This window comes from Nerophis lumbriciformis, linkage group LG02 (genome assembly GCF_033978685.3).
Source record: "Nerophis lumbriciformis linkage group LG02, RoL_Nlum_v2.1, whole genome shotgun sequence".
Taxonomy (NCBI): Eukaryota; Metazoa; Chordata; class Actinopteri; order Syngnathiformes; family Syngnathidae; genus Nerophis; species Nerophis lumbriciformis.
The window spans coordinates 67,515,001-67,530,389 of NC_084549.2; the positions used below are offsets into that span (position 1 = coordinate 67,515,001).

At 37.1% G+C, this 15,389-nt stretch overlaps 1 protein-coding gene across 1 annotated transcript in view; it reads right to left on the reverse strand.

The window, feature by feature from the left end:
* The window catches only part of cyp26c1 (cytochrome P450, family 26, subfamily C, polypeptide 1), a 13,231-nt gene extending 2,443 nt beyond the window's left edge, over positions 1-10,788 (reverse strand). Inside the window, exons 1-3 of the mRNA XM_061974693.1 lie at positions 10,547-10,788; positions 155-379; positions 1-86 (exon numbers count right to left, since the gene is read on the reverse strand). The exon at positions 1-86 is cut by the window's left edge and continues 190 nt beyond it. Of these exons, the coding sequence (XP_061830677.1) occupies positions 1-86; positions 155-379; positions 10,547-10,753 (518 nt within the window). The 5' untranslated portion in view covers positions 10,754-10,788. The remainder of the gene's footprint in view (positions 87-154; positions 380-10,546) is intronic.
* Positions 10,789-15,389: the final 4,601 nt, after the last annotated feature.

A 15,389-nucleotide genomic window follows, 5' to 3' on the forward strand; every position in this document is an offset into this window, starting at 1 on the left:
CACTTGGCCACTTCGCAGCGCACCACTTCCTGCAGGCGGGGCAGGTAGGACTCCAGAGCCGGCCTGCTAAACACCTTGGCCAAGACCTTGAAGAGGGGGCGGAGTCATGAGACGTCATTAACGTCAATGGGCCAGGGGAGAGGCGGGATCTTACCTTCCTCTTCCTCTTGTGGGCTTCGCCGACAGAGTTGACCAGCGTGTTGGGGCCCAGGATGATGCGCGTGCTCTGGGGCCACTGCGTGCACACCAGACTGTGCTCCCCCAGCAGGATCTTCCGGATGTTCTCGGCGCCCGTCACCCGGATGACGGGCTTGCCCAGGAGGTGGGTCTTAAACACGTTGCCGTGGCGACGCCTGCGAGAGACGTGGAAGTCGGAGCCCTGAGGAGGAAGGAGGACATCACGTCGGCTCGATAACGGCCAAAAATGTCGACGGGTCACGTGGCAACTAACATTAGCAAGTAGCAGGTAGAGCTAGTGTAGCATTTAGCAGCTAACAAGCCCGGTTAGCTGTTTGCAGGTGAACATTGTGTAGCAGTTAGCAGCTAACAACCACAGTTAGCTGTTGGCTGGTGAACATTGAGTAACATTTATGAGCTAACAACCAAAATTAGATGTTAGCGAGGGAGCATATTGTAGTATTTATCAGCTAACAACCATAGTTAGCTTTTAGCGAGGGAGCATAGTATAGTATTTATCAGCTAACAACCACAGTTAGCTGTTAGCGAGGGAGCATAGTGTAGTATTTATCAGCTAATAACCACAGTTAGCTGTTAGCGAGGGAGCATATTGTAGTGTTTATCAGCTAACAACCCCAGTTAGATGTTAACGAGGGAGCATATTGTAGTATTTATCAGCTAACAACCATAGTTAGCTGTTAGCGAGGGAGCATAGTATAGTATTTATCAGCTAACAACCACAGTTAGCTGTTAGCGAGGGAGCATAGTGTAGTATTTATCAGCTAACAACCACAGTTAGCTGTTAGCGAGGGAGCATATTGTAGTGTTTATCAGCTAACAACCCCAGTTAGATGTTAACGAGGGAGCATATTGTAGTATTTATCAGCTAACAACCATAGTTAGCTGTTAGCGAGGGAGCATAGTATAGTATTTATCAGCTAACAACCCCAGTTATATATTAGCGAGGGAGCATATTGTAGTATTTATCAGCTAACAACCACAGTTAGATGTTAGCAAGTGAGCATAGAGTAGTATTTATCAGCTAACAATCACAGTTAGCTGTTAGCGAGGGAGCATATTGTAGTATTTATCAGCTAACAACCCCAGTTAGATGTTAGCGAGGGAGCATAGTGTAGTATTTATCAGCTAACAACCACAGTTAGATGTTAGCAAGTGAGCATAGAGTAGTATTTATCAGCTAGCAACCACAGTTAGATGTTAGCGAGGGAGCATATTGTAGTATCTATCAGCTAACAACCCCAGTTAGATGTTAGCGAGGGAGCATAGTGTAGTATTTATCAGCTAACAACCACAGTTACATGTTAGCAAGTGAGCATAGAGTAGTATTTATCAGCTAGCAACCACAGTTAGCTGTTAGCGAGGGAGCATAGTGTAGTATTTATCAGCTAATAACCACAGTTAGCTGTTAGCGAGGGAGCATATTGTAGTGTTTATCAGCTAACAACCCCAGTTAGATGTTAACGAGGGAGCATATTGTAGTATTTATCAGCTAACAACCATAGTTAGCTGTTAGCGAGGGAGCATAGTATAGTATTTATCAGCTAACAACCACAGTTAGCTGTTAGCGAGGGAGCATAGTGTAGTATTTATCAGCTAACAACCACAGTTAGCTGTTAGCGAGGGAGCATATTGTAGTGTTTATCAGCTAACAACCCCAGTTAGATGTTAACGAGGGAGCATATTGTAGTATTTATCAGCTAACAACCATAGTTAGCTGTTAGCGAGGGAGCATAGTATAGTATTTATCAGCTAACAACCCCAGTTATATATTAGCGAGGGAGCATATTGTAGTATTTATCAGCTAACAACCACAGTTAGATGTTAGCAAGTGAGCATAGAGTAGTATTTATCAGCTAACAATCACAGTTAGCTGTTAGCGAGGGAGCATATTGTAGTATTTATCAGCTAACAACCCCAGTTAGATGTTAGCGAGGGAGCATAGTGTAGTATTTATCAGCTAACAACCACAGTTAGATGTTAGCAAGTGAGCATAGAGTAGTATTTATCAGCTAGCAACCACAGTTAGATGTTAGCGAGGGAGCATATTGTAGTATCTATCAGCTAACAACCCCAGTTAGATGTTAGCGAGGGAGCATAGTGTAGTATTTATCAGCTAACAACCACAGTTACATGTTAGCAAGTGAGCATAGAGTAGTATTTATCAGCTAGCAACCACAGTTAGCTGTTAGCGAGGGAGCATAGTGTAGTATTTATCAGCTAACAACCCCAGTTAGATGTTAGCGAAGGAGCATATTGTAGTATTTATCAGCTAACAACCCCAGTTAGATGTTAGCGAGGGAGCATATTGTAGTATCTATCAGCTAACAACCCCAGTTAGATGTTAGCGAGGGAGCATAGAGTAGTATTTATCAGCTAGCAACCACAGTTAGCTGTTAGCGAGGGAGCATAGTGTAGTATTTATCAGCTAACAACCCCAGTTAGATGTTAGCGAAGGAGCATATTGTAGTATTTATCAGCTAGCAACCACAGTTAACTGTTAGCGAGGGAGCATAGTGTAGTATTTATCAGCTAGCAACCACAGTTAGCTGTTAGCAGGTAAGAATAATGTAGCATTTAGCAGCTAATAATCACAATTATATATTAGCAGGTGAACAACAAGTAACATTTATGAGCTAAACAACTACAGATAGCTGTTAGCAGGTGAACATAGTGTAGCATTTTGCAGCTAACAATCCCAGTTAGGTGTTAGCAGGTGAACAGTCTAGCATTTAGCCAAAGTTAGCTGTTAAAAGGTGAGCATAGTTTAGCATTTAGCAGCTAACAACCACGTCAGCTGTTAGCAGGTGAGCATAGTGTAGTATTTATCAGCTAACAACCACAGTTAGCGGTTAGCAAGGGAGTATATTGTAGTGTTTATTTATTATTGCATGTAGAACATGAGTACAGTATTCATGCATGTAGTACATGAGTACAGTATACATGCGTTATTAATATTTTGCGTTTTTTTAAGTTATTATTTTTACACTTTTTAAGTTAGCATTTTACGATTTTTAAGTTAATGTTTTAGGTTTTTAAGTTAACATCTTACATTTTTAAAGGTATTAACAGTTTATGTTTTTTAAGTTATTAACATTTTTTTAAGTTATTAAAAGTTTGTCTTTTAAGTTATTAACATTTTATGGTTTTTAAGTTATCAACACTATACGGTTTTAAGTTATTAACATTTTATGGTTTTTAAGTTATCAACACTTTACGGTTTTAAGTTATTAAAGTTTTATGTTTTTTAAGTTATTAACATCTTACATTTTTTAAGTTAACATTTGATGTTTTATAAGTTTTTAACATTTTACGGTTTTTAATTTAACATTTTATGGTTTTTAAGTCATCAACAGTTTGGTTTTTAAATTAACATTTTGTGGTTTTTAAGTTATCAAACATTTTATGTTTTTTAAGTTAACATTTTATGGTTTTTAAATTAACGTTTTATGGTTTTTAAGTTCAACATTTTACATTTTTTAAGTTATTAACAGTTTGTTTTTTAAGTTATTAACATTTTACGTTTTTTAAGTTATTAAAAAAAAAATTTTAGTTATTGTTTTACGTTTTTTAAGTTATCATCATTTTACGGTTTTTAAGTTATTAACCTTTTGTTTTTAAGTTATTAACATCTTACATTTTTTAAGTTAACATTTTACATTTTTTAAGTTTTTAACATTATACGGTTTTTAAGTTAACATTTTATGGTTTTTAAGTTATTAACATTTCACGGTTTTTAAGTTAACATTTTATGCTTTTTAAGTTTTTAACATTGTACGTTTTTTAAGTTAACATTTTGTTTTTTAAGTTAACATTTTATGGTTTTTAAGTTATTAACATTTTAGAGTTTTTAAGTTATCAACAGTTTGGTTTTTAATATTTTATGTTTTTTTAATTAACGTTTTATGTTTTTTAAGTTAACGTTTGATGGTTTTTAAGTTATTAACGTTGTATGTGTAAGTTATTAATGTTTTATGGTTTTTAAGTTACTAATGTTTCATGTTTTGTATGTTGTTAATGTGTAATTCTTCACAGCCAGCCCTCTATAACAGACAAACATAGTTGGGGACTAGTTATGAATAATAACACGTTAATTACACGTTAATAACATAAACCTATAAAACGTTAACTCAACATTTTGCAGCACACACTGTAAATAAAAACTATAATAGGTCAAACAAAAAAATGTGCAGCACAAAGTAAGAGACAAGTTTGGGGAGATGTGGACATATGGGGTTTAGTTATGCTAATAACATGTTAATTACACAGTAATAACATACATCTATAAAACGTTAATAACTTAAAAACTATAACAGATGAAACAATATGTAGAACAAACGTTGCACAAACTAACGGGTCACGTTTGGTGAGATTTGGACATAGTTGGGTAGTCTAGTTATGAATAATAACACGTTAATTACATGATAATAACATAAAACTATAAACCGTTAACTTAAAAACAAACATTTTTGCAGCACAAACTAAACATAAATGTAAATTATAATAAGTCAAACAAAAAAAATGTGCTACACAAACTAAGGGGGTAAATTTGGGGAGATTTGGACATAGTTGGGGACTAGTTATGATTAATAACACGTTAATTACACATTATAAAACTATCAAATGTTAACTTAAAAACCGTCAATACGAACATTTTTGCGGCACAAATTATAAATAAAAACTATAATAGGTCAAACAAAAAAATGTGCCGCACAAACTAAGGGGACAAGTTTGGGGAGATTTGGACATATGGGGTTTAGTTTGTTGACAACATGTTAATTACACATTCATAACATATTAATTACACGTTAATAGCATGTTAATTACACGTAATAACAAACATTTAAATGTTAACTTAAAAACTATAACAGACAAAACAATTTACAGAACAAACATTGCACAAACTAACGGGTCACGTTTGGTGAGATTTGGACATAGTTGGAGACTAGTTATGAATAATAACACGTTAATTACACGATAATAACATACAACTATAAACCGTTAACTTAAAAACAAACATTTTTGCAGCACAAACTAAACATAAATGTAAATTATAATAGGTCAAACAAAAAAATGTGCAGCACAAATGAAGGGGGCAAATTTGGTGAGATGTGGCCATAGTTGGGGACTAGTTATGAATAATAACACGTTCAAAACAAACAATTTTGGAGCACAAACCATAAATAAAAAAACTATAATAGGTCAAACAAAAAAATGTGCAGCACAAACGAAGTTTGGTGAGATTTGGACATAGGGGGTTTAGTTATGTTAATAACACGTTAAATACGCATTAATAACACAAAACTATAACAAACAAAACAATTTGCGGAACAAACGTTGCACAAACTAACGGGTCACGTTTGGTGAGATGTGGACATAGTTGGAGACTAGTTATGAATAATAACACGTTAATAACGTTTTATAGTTTTATGTTATTAACTTGAAAACATAAAAGCACAAATAAAAATGTTTGCAGCACAAACTATAAATAAAAACTATAATAGGTCAAACAAAAAAATGTGCAGCACAAACTCAGGGGACAATTTTGGTGAGATTTGGACATATGGGCTTTAGTTATGTTAATAACATGTTAATTACATGTTAATTACGCGTTAATAACACAAATCGTCAATAACTTCAAAACTATAACAGACAAAACAATTTGCAGAAAAAACGTTGCACAAACTATCGACTCAAGTTTGGTGAGATGTGGACATAGCTGGAGACTAGTTATGAATATTAACACATTCATAACATGTTAACATAAAACTATAAAACGCTAATAACTTAAATGAAACAAGCACAAACCATAAATAAAAAAAGTATAATAGGCCAAACAAAAAAAATGTGCCGCACAAACAAAGTTTGGTGAGATTTGGACATGTGGGGTTTAGTTATGTTAATAACATGTAATAACACGTTAACTACGCGTTAATAACACAAAATGTTAACAACACAAAACCATAACTGAAAAACTATAACTGACCAAACAGTTTGCAGAACAAACATTTCACAAACTAACGGCTCACGTTTGGTGAAATGTGGACTTAGTTGGAGACTAGTTATGAATAATAACTCGTCAATAACACGTTCATAACATGTTAATAACATAAAACTATAAAAACGTTAACATAAAACTATAAAACGTTAATAACATAAAACTATAAAACATTAATAACCTAACATAGTTGGGTAGCCTAGTTATGAATAATAACACGTTAATTACACGATAATAACATACAACTATAAACAGTTAACTTAAAAACGAACATTTTTCCAGCACAATCTAAACATAAACATAAATTATAATAGGTCAAAAAATAAAATAAAATGTGCAGCACAAATGAAGGGGGCGAATTTGGGGAGATATGGACATAGTTGGGGACTAGTTATGAATAATAACACGTTAATTACACGATAATAACATACAACTATAAACTGTTAACTTAAAAGCGAAAATTTTTGCAGCACAAACTAAACATAAATATAAATTATAATAGGTCAAAAAATAAAATAAAATGTGCAGCACAAATGAAGGGGGTGAATTTGGGGAGATATGGACATAGTTGGGGACTAGTTATGAATAATAACATGTTAATTACACGGCATAAAACTATAAAACGTTAACTTAAAAACCTGTCAAAATGAACATTTCTGCAGCACAAACCATAAATAAAAAAAACTATAATAAGTCAAACAAAAAAAATGTGCCGCACAAACGAAGTTTGGTGAGATTTGGACATGTGGGGTTTAGTTATGTTAATAACATGTTAATAACATACAACTATAAACTGTTAACTTAAAAACGAAAATTTTTGCAGCACAAACTAAACATAAATGTAAATTATAATAGGTCAAAAAACAAAATAAAATGTGCAGCACAAATGAAGGGGGCGAATTTGGGGAGATATGGACATAGTTGGGGACTAGTTATGAATAATAACATGTTAATTACACGGCATAAAACTATAAAACGTTAACTTAAAAACCTGTCAAAATGAACATTTCTGCAGCACAAACCATAAATAAAAAAAAAACTATAATAGGTCAAACAAAAAAAATGTGCCGCACAAACGAAGTTTGGTGAGATTTGGACATGTGGGGTTTAGTTATGTTAATAACACGTTAATAACATGTTAATAACATACAACTATAAACTGTTAACTTAAAAACGAACATTTTTCCAGCACAATCTAAACATAAATATAAATTATAATAGGTCAAAAAATAAAATAAAATGTGCAGCACAAATGACGGGGGAGAATTTGGGGAGATATGGACATAGTTGGGGACTAGTTATGAATAATAACATGTTAATTACACGGCATAAAACTATAAAACGTTAACTTAAAAACCTGTCAAAATGAACATTTCTGCAGCACAAACCATAAATTAAAAAAAACTATAATAGGTCAAACAAAAAAAAATGTGCCGCACAAACGAAGTTTGGTGAGATTTGGACATGTGGGGTTTAGTTATGTTAATAACATGTTAATAACATACAAATATAAACTGTTAACTTAAAAACGAACATTTTTGCAGCACAAACTAAACATAAATATAAATTATAATAGGTCAAAAAATAAAATAAAATGTGCAGCACAAATGAAGGGGGCGAATTTGGGGAGATATGGACATAGTTGGGGACTAGTTATGAATAATAACATGTTTATTACACGGCATAAAACTATGAAACGTTAACTTAAAAACCTGTCAAAATGAACATTTCTGCAGCACAAACTATTAATAAAAAAAACTATAATAGGTCAAACAAAAAAAATGTGCCGCACTAACGAAGTTTGGTGAGATTTGGACATGTGGGGTTTAGTTATGTTAATAACATGTTAATAACAAGTTAACAACATGTTAATAACATACAACTATAAACTGTTAACTTAAAAACGAACATTTTTCCAGCACAATCTAAACATAAATATAAATTATAATAGGTCAAAAAATAAAATAAAATGTGCAGCACAAATGAAGGGGGCGAATTTGGGGAGATATGGACATAGTTGGGGACTGGTTATGAATAATAACACGTTAATTACACGATAATAACATACAACTATAAACTGTTAACTTAAAAGCGAACATTTTTGCAGCACAAACTAAACATAAATATAAATTATAATAGGTCAAAAAATAAAATAAAATGTGCAGCACAAATGAAGGGGGCGAATTTGGGGAGATATGGACATAGTTGGGGACTAGTTACACGGCATAAAACTATAAAACGTTAACTTAAAAACCTGTCAAAATGAACATTTCTGCAGCACAAACCATACATTAAAAAAACTATAATAGGTCAAACAAAAAAAAAAGTGCCGCACAAACGAAGTTTGGTGAGATTTGGACATGTGGGGTTTAGTTATGTTAATAACATGTTAATAACAAGTTAACAACATGTTAATTACATACAACTATAAACTGTTAACTTAAAAACGAACATTTTTCCAGCACAATCTAAACATAAATATAAATTATAATAGGTCAAAAAATAAAATAAAATGTGCAGCACAAATAACGGGGGCGAATTTGGGGAGATATGGACATAGTTGGGGACTAGTTATGAATAATAACACGTTAATTACACGATAATAACATACAACTATAAACTGTTAACTTAAAAGCGAAAATTTTTGCAGCACAAACTAAACATAAATATAAATTATAATAGGTCAAAAAATAAAATAAAATGTGCAGCACAAATGAAGGGGGCGAATTTGGGGAGATATGGACATAGTTGGGGACTAGTTATGAATAATAACATGTTAATTACACGGCATAAAACTATAAAACGTTAACTTAAAAACCTGTCAAAATGAACATTTCTGCAGCACAAACCATAAATAAAAAAAACTATAATAGGTCAAACAAAAAAAATGTGCCGCACAAACGAAGTTTGGTGAGATTTGGACATGTGGGGTTTAGTTATGTTAATAACATGTTAATAACACGTTAATAACATGTTAATAACATACAACTATAAACTGTTAACTTAAAAACGAACATTTTTCCAGCACAATCTAAACATAAATATAAATTATAATAGGTCAAAAAATAAAATAAAATGTGCAGCACAAATAACGGGGGCGAATTTGGGGAGATATGGACATAGTTGGGGACTAGTTATGAATAATAACACGTTAATTACACGATAATAACATACAACTATAAACTGTTAACTTAAAAGCGAAAATTTTTGCAGCACAAACTAAACATAAATATAAATTATAATAGGTCAAAAAAAAAAAAAAATGTGCAGCACAAATGACGGGGGTGAATTTGGGGAGATATGGACATAGTTGGGGACTAGTTATGAATAATAACACGTTAATTACACGGCATAAAACTATAAAACGTTAACTTAAAAACCTGTCAAAATGAACATTTCTGCAGCACAAACCATAAATAAAAAAACTATAATAGGTCAAACAAAGAAAATGTGCCGCACAAACGAAGTTTGGTGAGATTTGGACACGTGGGGTTTAGTTATGTTAATAACATGTTAATTACACATTAATAACACGTTATTTAAGGAAAAAACAGATTTAAGAACACTTTTTTTGCATGAGAGCAATAGTGTCGCTGAACACAAGGCATAAAAAAAGCATGTGAGCTCTGTGCTTGCTATTTTTATGTATTTTTATCTATTTTTATCTATTTTTATCTATTTTTATCTATTTTTATCTATTTATCTGAGTTACCATGTTCTTATGTTTTTTAAGTGTTATTATGAATTTGCACTAAATTAGTGTGCTTGCAATTTCGTTGTACAATGACAATAAAGATATATTCTATTCTATTCTTATTTACACGTTAATAACATGTTAATTACACATTAATAACACGTTATTTAAGGAAAAAAACTGATTTTAAGAACACTTTTTTACCCGAGAGCAATAGTGTCGCTGAACACAAGACATAAAAAAGCATGTGAGCTGTGTGCTTGCTATTTTTATGTATTTTTATGTATTTTTATGTATTTTTATCTATTTTTATCTATTTTTATCTATTTATCTGAGTTACCATGTTCTTATGTTTTTTATGTGTTATGAATTTGCACTAAATTAGTGTGCTTACAATTTCGTTGTACAATGACAATAAAGATATATTCTATTCTATTCTTATTTACACGTTAATAACATGTTAATTACACATTAATAACATGTTATTTACACGTTAATAACCTCTAAAACGTTACTAACTTAAAACGGTAAAAGCACAAACTATAGAGGAGACATGTTAGCAAGTCACACCAAGAACATTCCACGAGTAAAAAAAAAAAAAACGAAACAATTATTGATTACGCGCGTCAATAAAGCCGTGCGTGCGTGCGCGCGCTCACCTGCAGCAGCCAGTGGAGGGTCTCCCCGACCAGGGGCCACCCCATGGAGCCCTCCGGCAGGGGGAGGCTGCTGGCGGGGTCCCTGGTCAGCCTCCAGCGGAGGCTCCAAAGCGCGCGCGTCAGGCCGAGCAGCAGGAGCGCGCACAGCGCCGACGCGAGCGCGCTGGTCAGGGCCGACGGCGGCCCGAGGTCCGGCAGACGGAACATTCTCCCACGAGCAGCATCCACGCCACGCGAGCGCCGCGGAAACTCTTCTTCTTCCTCTTCTCGGATGGAGGCTGGAGCACGCCTGCGGGCACACACACACACACACACACACACACACACACACACACGCACACGCACACACACACGCACACGCACGGGAGAAGAAGCGTTAGAAGACGCGCGCGCAGGAAGGATGCGCGCCTGTCAAAATATTCCAAACACTTTTACTGCCGACGTGCACGGGCTCGCCCGCGCTCCTCGTAAAGGGCGCGTGCGTGCGTCCGTGCGCGCGCGCTCACCTCCGAGCTGAGTCCTGCGAGTGAAGTTGAGGCAACGTGACGCCTCTTATACACCACCTTCGGCCGTGACGTCACGCGCGGTATGCTAAAACGAGGCGGCGTGCGTACGCGGCGGAGCCTGTGCGCGCGCACGCGAGTGGGTCGTGGGGGCGGATAATGAGGCGCAGGCGACGTACCGCGTCTTCGTCCGGGTGGAAGCGCGCGCGCACGTGAGGGAGATGTCGGGGCGGTCACGTGACCACACCTGGATGACATCCTCTTTAGGCTACACCTGGTGACCTTTGACCCAGCAGTAGAAAGTGTTGTCATGTAAACACAGGATGATGTCTGCTGTCAGCCTCAGGCACACACTCACACACACACACACACACACACACACACACACACACACACACACACACACACACACACACACACACACACACACACACACACAAACTAATCTTATTGGTTGTTTCACTTTTGCTTCACTTTTTATGTCGCAGCCTTATTCTAAAGTGGAATAATTTGTTTTTGTGTTCAAAATTCTACACACAATACCCCATAATGACAAAAAAGGTTGTTTTTTTTTTAGAAATGATTGCCAATGTATTAAAAATAAAAAAGTAAGAAAAAGTTAGATAAGTATTGACAGCCTTTTGCCATGAAGCTCCAAAGTGAGCTCAGGTGTGACACACACACACACACACACACACACACACACACACACACACACACACACACACACACACACACACAGTCATCTTATTGGTTGTTTCACTTTTTATGTCGCAGCCTTATTCCAAAGTGGAATAATTCGTTTTTGTCCTCAAAATTCCACACACAATACCCCATAATGACAATGTGAAAAAGGTATTTTTTTTAGAAATGACTGCCAATCCATCCATCCATTTTCTACCGCTTGTCCCTTTCGGGGTAATGGGGGTAATTTTGTGGAATAAATTCATGTGGAAAAATGTGATTTTTCTGAAATGGGCATGGAGCTAGCAGCACTGCTAAAAGGATGTTAGCAGTTAGCATCAGAAGGAACAGGATGCTAAGTGCTAGCAGTGCTAAAAAAATGTCAGCGTCAGGAGGAACAGGATGCTAATTGCTAACAGTGCTAAAGGATGTTAGCATCAGAGGGAACAGGATGCCAAGTGCTAGCAGTGCTAAAAGATGTTAGCGTCAGAAGGAACAAGATGCTAAGTGCTAACAGTGCTAAAGGATGTTAGCATCAGAGGGAACAGGATGCTAAGTGCTAGCAGTGCTAAAAGACGTTAGCGTCAGGAGAAACAGGATGCTAAGTGCTAGCAGTGCTAAAGGATGTTAGCGTCAGAGGGAACAGGATGCTAAGTGCTTAAAGATGTTAGCATCAGGAGGAACAGGATGCTAAGTGCTAGCAGTGCTAAAGGATGTTAGCATCAGGAGGAACAGGATGCTAAGTGCTAGCAGTGCTAAAAGATGTTAGCATTGAAAGGAACAGGCTGCTAAGTGCTAGCAGTGCTAAAAGATGTTAGCGTCAGGAGAAACAGGATGCTAAGTGCTAGCAGTGCTAAAAGATGTTAGCGTCAGGAGGAACAGGATGCTAAGTGCTAAAGGATGTTAGCGTCAGGAGGAACAGGATGCTAAGTGCTAGCAGTGCTAAAAGTTGTTAGCGTCAGGAGGAACAGGATGCTAAGTGCTAGCCATGCTAAAAGATGTTAGCGTAGAAAAAGGAACAGGATGCTAAGTGCTAGCAGTGCTAAAGGATTTTAGCGTCAGGAGGAACAGGATGCTAAGTGCTAGCAGTGCTAAAAGATGTTAGCGTCAGAGGGAACAGGATGCTAAGTGCTAGCAGTGCTAAAAGATGCTAGCGTCAGGAGGAACAGGATGCTAAGTGCTAGCAGTGCTAAAAGATGTTAGCATTGAAAGGAACAAGATGCTAAGTGCTAGCAGTACTAAAGGATGTTAGCATTGAAAGGAACAGGATGCTAAGTGCTAGCAGTGCTAAAAGATGTTAGCATTGAAAGGAACAGGATGCTAAGTGCTAGCAGTACTGAAGGATGTTAGCGTCAGGAGAAACAGGATGCTAAGTGCTAGCAGTGCTAAAAGATGTTAGCATCAGGAGGAACAGGATGCTAAGTGCTAGCAGTGCTAAAAGATGTTAGCGTCAGGAGAAACAGGATGCTAAGTGCTAGCAGTACTAAAGGATGTTAGCGTCAGGAGAAACAGGATGCTAAGTGCTAGCAGTGCTAAAAGATGTTAGCGTCAGGAGGAACAGGATGCTAAGTGCTAAAGGATGTTAGCGTCAGGAGGAACAGGATGCTAAGTGCTAGCAGTGCTAAAGGATGTTAGCATCAGGAGGAACAGGATGCTAAGTGCTAGCAGTGCTAAAAGATGTTAGCATTGAAAGGAACAGGCTGCTAAGTGCTAGCAGTGCTAAAAGATGTTAGCGTCAGGAGAAACAGGATGCTAAGTGCTAGCAGTGCTAAAAGATGTTAGCGTCAGGAGGAACAGGATGCTAAGTGCTAAAGGATGTTAGCGTCAGGAGGAACAGGATGCTAAGTGCTAGCAGTGCTAAAAGTTGTTAGCGTCAGGAGGAACAGGATGCTAAGTGCTAGCCATGCTAAAAGATGTTAGCGTAGAAAAAGGAACAGGATGCTAAGTGCTAGCAGTGCTAAAGGATTTTAGCGTCAGGAGGAACAGGATGCTAAGTGCTAGCAGTGCTAAAAGATGTTAGCGTCAGAGGGAACAGGATGCTAAGTGCTAGCAGTGCTAAAAGATGCTAGCGTCAGGAGGAACAGGATGCTAAGTGCTAGCAGTGCTAAAAGATGTTAGCATTGAAAGGAACAAGATGCTAAGTGCTAGCAGTACTAAAGGATGTTAGCATTGAAAGGAACAGGATGCTAAGTGCTAGCAGTGCTAAAAGATGTTAGCATTGAAAGGAACAGGATGCTAAGTGCTAGCAGTACTGAAGGATGTTAGCGTCAGGAGAAACAGGATGCTAAGTGCTAGCAGTGCTAAAAGATGTTAGCATCAGGAGGAACAGGATGCTAAGTGCTAGCAGTGCTAAAAGATGTTAGCGTCAGGAGAAACAGGATGCTAAGTGCTAGCAGTACTAAAGGATGTTAGCGTCAGGAGAAACAGGATGCTAAGTGCTAAAGGATATTAGCATTGAAAGGAACAGGATGCTAAGTGCTAGCAGTACTAAAGGATGTTAGCATCAGGAGGAACAGGATGCTAAGTGCTAGCAGTGCTAAAAGATGTTAGCATCAGGAGGAACAGGATGCTAAGTGCTAGCAGTGCTAAAAGATGTTAGCGTCAGGAGAAACAGGATGCTAAGTGCTAGCAGTGCTAAAAGATGTTAGCGTCAGGAGGAACAGGATGAGGTAGAAAGTTTGGCGTCTGTCAACATGATCCTGGCTGCCTCTTGACCTGTGGCGGCAGCGTCCTGGACGCCAACTTCCTGGCGTGTTAAGGGCGTGCAGTCAGGGGAAGACTTGTCAGTGTGCAAGGAAGCAGCTCAGGATACGTTACACCTCCTTCAGAGATACGTTACACCTCCTTCCTTCCTTCCTTCCTGCACACGCTGCAGGAGGGAGCAGAGAGAAAGTTGGGAGTCGCTCCCGCGAGACGAGAGAAGATGAATGAGGAGGAAGAAACACAACATGATCAGCAGCCCATGAACTTACCTCCACACTTTTAGGCCTTTATTTTGAAATGCTGTGTCATCTCCATGTTCCTTTATTGAACATCCTTTTGGTGGTTTGTTTTTTTTAATATTCTTTTTAAGGTTCAAAATGATGTGAACACATCTTGAACCTCTCTCCTCCTCTGAGCTGCTGCCTGTCAACACCTCTACTCTGTGTGTGTGTGTGTGTGTGTGTGTGTGTGTGTGTGTGTGTGTGTGTGTGTGTGTGTGTGTGTATGTGTGTGTGTGTGTGTGTGTGTGTGTGTGTGTGTGTGTGTGTGTGTGTGTGTGTGCGTGTGTGTGTGTGCGTAAGAAAATATAACTCTCATTCTCCACATGGCCTACGAACACGACAGAAGATACAGAAGTTCTGAAAAAATACTATTTTAAATGTTCAATGACATAATGGAGATGTAACGTTCAGTGACATAATGGAGATGTAACGTTCAATGACATAATAGAGATGAAACATTCAGTGACATACTGGAGATATAACGTTCAATGACATTATGGAGATGTAACGTTCAATGACATACTGGGGATGTAACGTTCAATGACATAATGGAGATGTAACGTTCAATGACATAGTGGAGATGTAGCCTTCAATGACATACTGGAGATGTAACGTACAATGACATAATAGCTATGTAACGTTCAATGACATACTGGAGATGCAACATTCAAT